Here is an 11,211-nt window from a genome sequence, read left to right as displayed (position 1 = left end):
TCAGTCTTCTGATTTTCTGGATTTCTTGATTGGTATTTGTACCTGCTGTATTTCTGGAGAGGTAAATGTCAGATGGGATTTCATTATAGACATTAGCTGATCAAGATTATTTCTAATACCATGAACGGCCCTTTTCCGTCTGTTGAACTCTGAGTGGATTAATTCTCCACCTTGTTCTGCAAGTAGGCCGATGCCCACCTTCCATCGACGCATAAATGGTACAGAGTGATGCTCCAACATGTGGAGTTTCGGCTGTACCACACCAGGGGCAATCTTTCTGTACTCTACAGAGAATGACTTTATTGCATGTTCTATATTGAAGAAATTAAAAATTATTAAGAGTTATTCTTATGTATATCTGTTATTCTTGATGGTTGCAATGCCCCTTTTCATTATTTTAAACATGATTTTGCAAAGAAATTTTATTTTGGACTTACCATATGCATCAATTTCAGGATCATCAATGAATCGTGTATGGTTGATGCATGCATGAACTTGACTAAACAGTTTAAATGGTGGCGTAAATGACTGTCTTATCTTCGACAGTTTTGTCGCTAGAATGGTTGTGTGTTTGTCTTTGCAATGATGCATCTGTTGCTTCAATACAATTTCCAATCCATCCATTAACTTGTCTATAATGTTAAACTGAGAAAAGAATGGTATTTTTTAGTGTTGGGCAATGCGTATGCAAGAGAGTTATTCATCTGTATGTCAATTTAATTTGCAATTAGATATTTATAATTTCTTTAATTAAGAGACTTTGACCATTTTAGTACTTACTTTGCATGCTCTATACACATGATTGCCAACAAAACTTTTCCCGTGATATTGTTGTCGGGGTATTTTGTTTGCTGTTAAAATGTTGTCCATTTCTGTACATAATGGTCCGGTTGCATATTTGATTTCTTCATTCATAGTAGATTGCTGAAACACAAATACATATTTTGCTTTTAGTGATTATTTCTAATTGAATAGTGTAGTAAACTAAACAAATAAAATTAACTAACCAAGTCTTTAACACTCTGTTCTTTCAGATATATTTTGTTGGTGATTTCAGAAATTTCGTTAGCATCATTGTGTTTCACTAGTGACAGAGAGAGTGTATTTCTCAGTTCATCAAGCTCCTCATTTACAGAACTGATTTTTTGTGTACATGAACTTCGCTTTGATGCTGCTTGCAAAATTGTCTTCTCAAAGTCTGGCAGGTTACCACCTAATGATATTAGGTTAATTTATAGTGATCATAAATTGGAAATTTTTCTGGAAAAATGTAAAAATTTTATTAGAAAAAAAAAGTTTTTACCAATCTGAATAGCAGCATCCTGTCTCATATTAAATATGATGAGATCTAAGTTATGAACTTCTTTTTCAAGTTGATCATACATCTTCTTAAAGAGACCTAGCGATATATGAAGTGCTGGAATTGATACCTGGAAAATATTAATTTTGTAATACATGGAATTATATAATGGAGAATAAAGGTAATACATGTTAATGTTATGATACTAATAATAATAATATAACTGTTTAACTTTTGATTGTTGTTTACTACATAGTATAAAGCTTATTCCAAATTTAAATGAGAAGTCGATTTTTATTTGGATCATCATCATTCCTGATAAAGACCGAAATGTTGAATCATGACTCACTCATTATTTGGAGTAAGTTTCGTACTAGATGTTATTATAACATAATCAGTGTATTTATTGGTTTTTAGTATACTGTAGTTTGTAAATAGATAATGTATGTAATGCAAATTTTAATATTTTTTTGTAACCTTTATCAATCCAAAAATGTTAATAATAATAAGTCGACGCCTACAATAATTATGAAGATTGTTTACTCACTTTGTCTAATTCAATACCTAGCATATAGGGCCTGATGATGCTGTGCGATATTAATTTACTTTTCTTGGGGTCACTGCCATGGTCCACAAAGCACTTGAAGTCCTTATTATAGGAATTAAGGCACCTGTTTTCACTTGGCTTCTTATTATGCTTTATGTCCTCTTGGCTGGCATAGCAGTAAATACAACTGTACTTTCCTGAAAGGAATACAATTCTGAAATTACAATTTGGTGAAATAAACATAACAAACAAAAAAAAACATAAACAAAATGTACTCACCATTTGGCCCAATCAATCCATATAACCGGCAAAGGAAGTCATAATCCCCAAACACGAACAATCTGATTTTGTGGGTTCTGAAAAAAAATTACTTTTATATATTAGACACAAAATTAACTATCTGTCATTAAAATCATTGCCAAATTACATGATAGTAGTTTATTCTTCTTTATACAGTAGGGTTTAAAAAAATATAAATCATGGTTTGATGATTGCATTAACTTACTGTTGTGTTGTTGGGGAAGTCCACTGACATCCTTCCAACTCCATTATTTCATCTAATATAAGGTCTAGTCCCTTCTCGATATTGACTGTCAAGTCTGGAGCCTCAAAGACAAGTACAACCATTATGTTGTACAAAGCATTTGGTTTCTCCAAACAACAAAGTTGAAGCTCGAATTTCGTTGAATTCCCACCCTTGTCCCCACCAAATTTCAAAAAAATATCCCCATCATGGTAGTGCAACGGTTGTTCTGACCTAAATAAATAATTGTATAAGTGAGAAATTTGGCATCTAAAATTGTATAAAGGTTACATAAAGATATAATACAGTACAATTGTTAACCATAATAGAATAATAATGAAATAAAGTTGAACTTACATGTCATACTGATTTAAGTAGTCGAACACCAACTGTTTTATGTTTGTCAACCTAACAACAGGTACCTCTTCCAGGACCAGGCCTCCAATTGAAGTTGCGCATTCTCTCTTCACAAACATATACTCTAAAGATTTAACTAAGTAGTCCCCAACTATCTTTTCTTGTACTGACCTCATTTCCCTCTCAGATGCAAACAAGCCTGGGCAAAATCTAAAATATTTATAGAAAAATGTTTAAAATTGTGATTCAGCTACTAATTAAAAATATATTAATATACAGTAGTATGTGTAACAATTATTTTTTACATAATTCAAAGCTACTTTGGTTCAAAAGAATTTATTTAACACACATTTCAGATTGCGGCCTGTATACAAATAGGTTTTGAACTTTCTATAATTAAAGTTGGGTAATTTTATTTGTAAACATACAGTACTGTACCTCCGTAATACTCTTTGCTGAGACCAATTAATTTTGCATGCATTCATAATTGCAAGACATTTCATCCCATCCATTTGTTGTTGTTTAATTTCTGTTGTCACTACAGTTGTGGAGGCTTGTGATTTAGTAACCATCTTGAGTGGCTAGTTTATTATTAAAAAATTATGAATTAATATACAGAAGAAAATAGTAACATTTAGTGTATTAATTTTTGTAAAAATATTATAAGATGCATTTGATTTTAAAACAGAATTTGAATCTTACCCGCCCTTGAGTTTTTAAAGACATTTGCCCATTTGTCACATCTTTGTGTACCAGTTTATGAGCCAATTTTGTCAGTTCTGTGGGGAACACATTACTTGCAGCTGTAGTTTCTTCAATTTGATGCACAGCATTTTGAATAGTCATAAATGCCTGTTCTCTGTCGGTCTTACAACTATGGCCTACTGTTCCCATTAAACATAACTCTTCCTTGCATATGCGACATTTAAGTGAAACAGAAGATAATGAATGTTCTAAAATTGTTGGAATTTTGATCAAATTATCTTTGTTAAAATTGAAGCTGCAAATAAAACAAGGAATTGATGGTTTCGAAAGGGCATTAAATAATTTGTTGACACAGAAGGTACAAAAGAAATGGGAACAGGGTGTTTGGATGCTATCAAGTGACAACAGGTTGTTGCAAATATTGCACTGATAGATTTCATCAACTTGGTTAAAAATAACAAACTGCCGACTGACTGCAGGAAGTGGAGTGATATCTTTTGAAAATATACCACTCTTGCTTCTTAGATTAGAAGGCTTCGGTCTTGGGCCTGGTCTTTGCTGATTTGTATACAAGTAACAGGTTACACAATGATTTTCGCTATGCGATTGAAACTGAAAAGGTGTCAAAATATGTCCCTTACAAAATTTGGAATGGCAGGTTGAACATAGTGCTTTGGGAAGATTAATATTTTCAACGTCAAATGATTGTGGTGTGATTTTCATATTTTCTAAATTATATCTTTCATCATTACGTTTAATTTTTTTCCCACAACAGAAACATATTGACGACAGCGCCTTTTCGTGAAACTCCATGATCTGCAAAACAAAAAAAATGTTGATATAGTCTTTGGCCTACAGTAATAGGCTATATAATGGTACATATTCAAAATGTAGGCCTACCTCAGTATAATAAATATTACCATACCAGCCTACTTGCAACATACAAAATAATTTATAAACATATAGATATATCAGAAAATTAACACTTTCAACTTTCGACAAGGTAGACTACAAAATAACTTAACAATCAATTCCTAGGCCTAGGCCTAGAGTTTAGGCCAGCATATTAGGTATGCTCGGCGCGGTCATCCCCGCGCCTCTAATTCGTGTGTACCCAACCGTTACACAGTTCGTTCGGAAAGAGAGGTGTACATTCGGGCGATTTATTCAATTTTTTTACCGTCACCTTTTTACCAAACCTAAACCTATTTATTTATATAATATTGATTTATCACATAGTAAATATAGTATTACTTAATAATTAGGATTGCAAACAAAATAAGTACAGATTCAAAGATAATTTTAATAACTTACGTTGTTTACAACTATGTGGCGCTGTTCATCGTTGTTATTGTTTTACTTCCGTTTATATAGTCGTTGATTTATTTAGAAAAAATACACTTTATAATAATTTATTTAATATTTCACTCTAAATCTTAGGTAGAATGATTATTTTATAATAACATGTATGAATACGCTAATCAAAATGTTTATATATGATGTTTACACTTTGACGATAAAAGTGTTATCATAATCGCCGATTTCGTTGACAATGTAAATAGAATTCAAGGCTCGCGCGGTTTCCGTAATCACTGTGAACGTCGTCTGCTACCACTCTCCTCCGTCTGAGGGCGCTGGACTTTTCAGAAAAATTATGCATAGCGGGAACAGCTGTGGGAAATGAATTAAAAATATTATAAAGAGCAGAATTCGTTCTTGAAATACTATGGACAAATACTACAGAATTAAGGTGGCGCAAATTTTGAGTAATGTAATTAATGTTTCGTGGCCAATACATTTATAGCGGCCGAAAATGTTGGCCAAATTAGGGCGAGTAGACCTTGATATACATAGTGTAAGCCTCTATGATAGGGTCTACTTTACCAGAACAGAAGATCAATGTAAATATTGCAGTATAGTATAAAGTCATTTTGATAACAGCATAAAGTATTGTAGTACAAAACAGTCCCATATAAATGATAATAATGTGACTATGAAAACAGTTAAGTGGAGAAACAATTGTAAAGTACATTTACATTTGTTTTGAAGATAATGTGTCATCATTGTGTAACTTTCATTTTCAAGTGCATGTGTATGTAAAATGAAATGTGTGAGCTCTCACTGTAAGTATGAGTTTAGGGCTTTTGTACATTCCTACTAATAAATGATATTCAAATTGTTGCAACTTCATTTTAATTATTGTTTTTTAAATATTTCTGATCTACTGATTTTTCAAGAAAATACAACAATCCTTAAACAAATTTCTGCCTCGAGCACCAACTTGGCATCATAGTTTTTGTTCACTATAATGCCTTTTTTTAATGTCGTACAAAAAGGTCATGCGTTTATTTATTGCAATTCAAAAGATTTTTATGCATAGCTTTTATCTGAAATTGCATTAAATAAAATTATAATAGTTCACCATAAAAACATACTATACAAATTATTGCTTTAATGTAAGTGGAAATGGTGATGAATTGGTGGTTCACAATTTGTATGCATAAAATATGAACTGAAAAGATAAATGTACTACAGAAACCCAGAATGTGGGTATTGAAGGTAAACAAAATACATAATCAAGCACAAAAACATGAGTGCTCTATTTATTCAATTATAAATCCCATCTTTTTATATTTTTGGTATTGGTATTCCTCTTTCTCATGGCTGTATACATAAACATGTTTATGACAAACTCATTTTAAAATGACTTTTCTCCTTACTTGCTAATGACGATTTCTTTTGAATCTAATGTAATGCAATTCATAATGTCAACTCGTCATGCTCATGAGATTCTTGAAAACATGAAATAGATTGAAAGTAAAAATTTTCAAATTTAAACATTTTAATTTTAAACTTTAATATGCTGTATTAGGAGTAATGCTATTATAGACAGAAACTAAGGCTTTATTACTAGCTAGTAAATTTCAAAACTGAACGTGTCATATGAACACCAGCCATCCCTATTTTGGAATGATAGTGGCATTCAAGCTTCCCTCTTCATAACATTTAAGCTTCTTGATATACTATTTGTTATCAAAGTATTTTAAGGATAATAACTAATTAGCATCCTGTTTCCACTGTAAAGTATATGTACAAGTAAAGCACCAGTGATTTAAAGATCTCAGTGCAAAATAATTTGAATTCTAACAATCTAAAATTTAAAATCAACAAATGTGATCATCTGTTGTTTTAGATCTCTATTTTAATTTTTCATTGACCTCTTTTAGATGAAATAAATTGACCATGTTTATGTTAGTATTACAAAAATCAGAAAATATTCATAAAAAAAAACTGTGGTATGGCTACAAAGCAGGGAGTTTGCTAACATTGTGACGTGGTACAATAGTATCAATTACAAGAAAACATTTCAATTAGAATATAACAGTTGAAAATGACTTATACACTAAAAAGTTGTTCAAACTTCACCCTCTTTTGTTTAGCGTTATTATTACAAATTGGGTAAACATTAATTAAAACCATAATTTTCAATAAATCTCTGAATACAATTTTACACTTGATTCTGTGATTCATTAAGATTATTAAATATTCTCTATTTTCATTTTATAGTATTTGATTAAAACCGCAAGTCATATCGATGCTAGTTTTGCTACAGATTCTACATAGCCTATAAAGATGTTGATATATGATGGCACCAAATAATATGGAGGTTTCGCAACCTTAAGAATACGATAATGGAAACGGATAGGTCATACATTTATTAAACTTTTGAGCTGAGTCATAGTTTTTTTTATCTATTTTGCACACTTTGCATTGAATAAAAAATGATTCATGATAATATAATTATAGATAATTATTGAAAGTAATTTAGTAAAAATGCCAAGTCAATTTTGATAAATAGCAGTTTTTAAAGTCCTCTCTCGCTATACTACTGTAGCCCTATAGGCAACCTCCATTGCAACATGTACCTGCGCTTCATTCAAATTTACAGCAGTCATATTTTGGATGGCGCCCTCAATATTTCGTTGCCATGCGAAACAGATTTGTACTGGCTTACAAAAACGAATAAGTTGGTGTGACGTATCCGTGTCGCAAAACCTCCCTCATGTGTGCACAACTACGTCCCACTTTTATGCTTCTTTGCCAGGAACCTGTATTTGCATGCTATAAAATGTTATGGACAGAATTGTTCTAAGAGTTACTCAATGCAGGGTGGGGGTCTTTAATGTTTTGTAGAGATACTGTAACATCATTTAGGTCCCTCACCATATTTCAGAAAATTAGTAATTAAAAAAAATGTTGAATCCTGGAAGTGAACCCAACTGAGACAATTATGAAAAGGAGTTGCACAGTATTGATAGTTAAGTCACTGATGACAACATTTCTACATAGTATTTTTGATTAAAAAGTTTAAACTGTGAAGTATGATTTTCAAAATTTGACTACTTTGTCACAAAATAATAATAATCCAGCAGGTGATCACTATAATTATGGTAATGAGCAAATTATTTGAATAACAATGTTTTGTGTAGACTGCGGAGTAGCGCATACAGTCTTTTTGTAGACAACGCGGAGCGAGTGAGCATTGTAACCATAAGACAATGAAATTGGGATTTGCGTACGAGGCTGCATTGTAAGTAGAATAGTTATATTTATGAAATAGATTGTTGGTCTAATGAATGTTATAAAGTACTGTAAATGAACTGTATACTACGGTAATATTTGTCTGTGTTACAGTGCCACTTGAGAATAGAGAAGTGCCAAGATTAAGAAGATTAAGCTTAGAAAACATCAGAGAAATCACCGAAGAAATTATGGATAAGATAGAGTGGAAATATGGGAGTGACATGAACAGAGTAAAGACGTAAAATAGGAAATGGACTCATGAAGATAATTCACCTGTAATTTGTATTATAGAGATATTTATATACTTCAGATTTATTTATTTATTTTATTTATTTATTCCGGTATATAAAACATTACAAAAAGCAGAACAAGTCTGAAATTATTGTAGCACATTATATAAAAAATTTACATTACAGATAAAAATATACAAAACAATTTACAATATGCATCAGAAAAATAAAGATACTGTACATTAATCATTAAAATTTATCTAGTATTTTAAATATATTTATCAAGGTTTTAATTTATTTTAAGCAATATACAATAGTATTAATTTAAATGAATTTATTTATTTACTTATAAAAATCCTATATAAAAAAAATTATTTCGAGTTAAGCACCCTTGTAATAAAAAGATAATCTGGATATAATATTATAGTGTTTTATATGTATATTATTCTTGTCTTGAGTCCACCATCCACAACACACAAAACCCACTGGCAATGTTGCTGTGACATACTTAATGATATAAAATCATAATTACAAAAAAAGTCTTCAGAACTATTAATATTCTTCTTTGCGATGGCCGCACACACAATTTAGCAATTTATAAAAGTAAAAAATGATCTTTTCAGTGGTGTTTCTTGGGCAACTTTACAAAAAAAATTTTTTTAAAAAGGAGGTTTTATGTGGCCTAATAAATAACCAATTAAGCCTATTTACTCTATCTTCTCTTAATATAATAAAACCGCTAGCGCCGTTTGAGCTGGGACACCTTTTAGTTCCTTATATTTGTTAAGCGATGTTATAACGGCACTTTTTAAGAAAAATGTGTCTTTAGACCAATTTATTTGCAAATTCCCAAATGCTGCATTCGATAAATCTTGCGTCACAATCAAATCACTTAGAGGTCATAGCTAGCAAATATTGAGAGATAGCATGTGCTCAGCGCACGTTTCAAACCTCGAATCGGTGGTAAGTATGGTTGGTTCATGTTTCTAACTCATGCACGCCGATCTTGCCAAAAATAAGCTTGAAACACCAAATGCATGTAATTAACACTGGAGGTTAGGTTTAACATTACGTTACTTACTAGGCCTACGCTACTATAACTAGTTGAATTCAGGACGATTCGGTCCAGATGTGACAGGACAAACCAGCCCACTAATGTGCCTACTGTATATGCCTGGCTTCGAATTCTATCTATTATTAGTGCCTGGTAGCATTTTATGATATGAAATATGATGTACATGATGGACTAACATTATGTTTAATATTATTCATTTAGATATTTAATTATTCATTTATGTAATTACAAGGACAAGAAGAATGAAGTTGCAATCATATTTACTTCTTTTAATTACACCACACAGAAACTGAAACTGAAAAAGCCTTGGGGGAGGGGACGCAACCAGTCACCAAGTACATGAGGCACAGGTGGGACCTGTGGTGAAGCAAATTTTGTTAAATGACACCCCTAGACGGTTGGAAATGGTATTCCCGCACGTAAAATGTATGATAAATGGCACCTATAGTTGGTCAGAAATGACACTCCTATAGCGTGTTAACAATTGGTAAAAAGATCGTAGTCTACTTTTTCCTCTGGTAAACACACGTTCAATGTGACCATCTGGAGGAATTCTTTGATAAAGGTACTTCCGGTATGGTAATTAACTACCTTAAAAAAATGATTTGACTTCAAATTTATCATGTTACCCTAGTTATGTTAAATAATACATAGTGAAAGAGCGTGTTTTAGGGCTTTGCTTATAGGTCTATATCTTAATAAAATAAAGGTCAAAAGGAAAATTACTAAAAAATGACAATGCTGTGGTAATCAGTGGCTGAATCTCTATACTGCTTATTAATTTGATTATCTTATCAATAACATGTAATAACAATTAATGCTGTAAATTTAATAAATAAAAATAGGCCTACATACTTCATCCAGCGGGGATACATATTCACATACTTAAGAATAATGACATCATAATTAAGGTTAATGTCCTGATGAACAAACATCAATAACAATGCATCTAGTCGATCTTCCATTATGGTATCTCAAACATAATTTTTTGCAGTCTCCAGAGCTAAATTTTCTCGCTCTGCTGATGCACTGGTTGCAGGGTTTATAGTCATCAAAAAATGCAATTGAACATCTTTTCAGTAGTTTTCAAACACACAAACTCTCCAATGTTTTGGAGAGACTATCAGGACTGTTTTCAAATTACAGTATAGGAATCGCTTGGGTAAATGAGTATTCAAATATTTGTCATGTGCGCTCTATGTCTAGGCTGATAACATTCTTCAGAATTATCTAGTTAGGCAGCAGAAGAACATGTATCATACCACTTTTAGCAAAACACCCATAACAATAATTTTGTGTGACGACAGCAACAGCAATGGCAACCTCTAATAAAGACTAAATTAGCACGGTGCTGAAACAATGTGTTTTAATTAATGAATTGAAAGTACTTTATTTTTTATCAAGCCATAGACGTATCATTTGGTAAATCAAAATTTTACCGTTTAAGCAACTTTTTAATTTAATAACCCTAGTGCATTTTGTAGCATATTAAAGACTCCAACTTATTTTAAAATCATATTTTAGTGCGCGCATGAAAAAAATTATATAATTTGTTCTCATGAATATTCAAAAATATACGTATATTAGAATTCCAACGACACAATTTCTTATTTTTATTACTGTATATGACATTTAATTTATGTTTCAGTCTATATTATGACCGTTTAGCAAAACTAAAATTCTTCTATTTTAGTCTGATATTGTATAATTAAATTATTTATGATATTAATATCATAAAATATATGATTTTTACGATCACATACTTAGAGTTCAGTGAAATTGTAGGACTAAATTATATATCGTTTAACGATTTGTGGCTACACATAGGCCTACTATATAGTAGGCCTCAGTTCGTAATATATTATTATTTAATAAATAGCCTAAATAAGG

General features: G+C 31.4%; 1 protein-coding gene across 1 annotated transcript; it reads right to left on the bottom strand.

Annotated features, from left to right (window-relative positions):
• Positions 1-1,037, bottom strand: LOC140043291 (uncharacterized). The gene is made up of 4 exons (XM_072087790.1): positions 1,008-1,037; positions 781-924; positions 438-645; positions 1-311 (listed from the first exon to the last, which is right to left on the bottom strand). The coding sequence occupies exons 2-4, from the start codon at positions 913-915 to the stop codon at positions 1-3; spliced, it is 654 nt and encodes a 217-aa protein (XP_071943891.1). The 5' UTR covers positions 916-924; positions 1,008-1,037.
• Between the last annotated feature and the right edge of the window lie 10,174 nt (positions 1,038-11,211).

This window comes from Antedon mediterranea, chromosome 3 (genome assembly GCF_964355755.1).
Source record: "Antedon mediterranea chromosome 3, ecAntMedi1.1, whole genome shotgun sequence".
Lineage (NCBI taxonomy): Eukaryota > Metazoa > Echinodermata > Crinoidea > Comatulida > Antedonidae > Antedon > Antedon mediterranea.
This window is presented reverse-complemented; position numbering and strand designations above follow the sequence as displayed.

What these genes read in the sequence shown, in the direction of transcription:
- LOC140043291 (XM_072087790.1), bottom strand. Translation starts at nt 915, where the DNA reads ATGAATGAAGAAATCAAATATGCAACCGGACCATTATGTACAGAAATG. An exon ending in ATGTGTATAGAGCATGCAAA is followed by an intron (nt 646 to 780) that starts GTAAGTACTAAA and finishes TTCTTTTCTCAG; the next exon opens with TTTAACATTATAGACAAGTT. An exon ending in TCCTGAAATTGATGCATATG is followed by an intron (nt 312 to 437) that starts GTAAGTCCAAAA and finishes TCTTCAATATAG; the next exon opens with AACATGCAATAAAGTCATTC.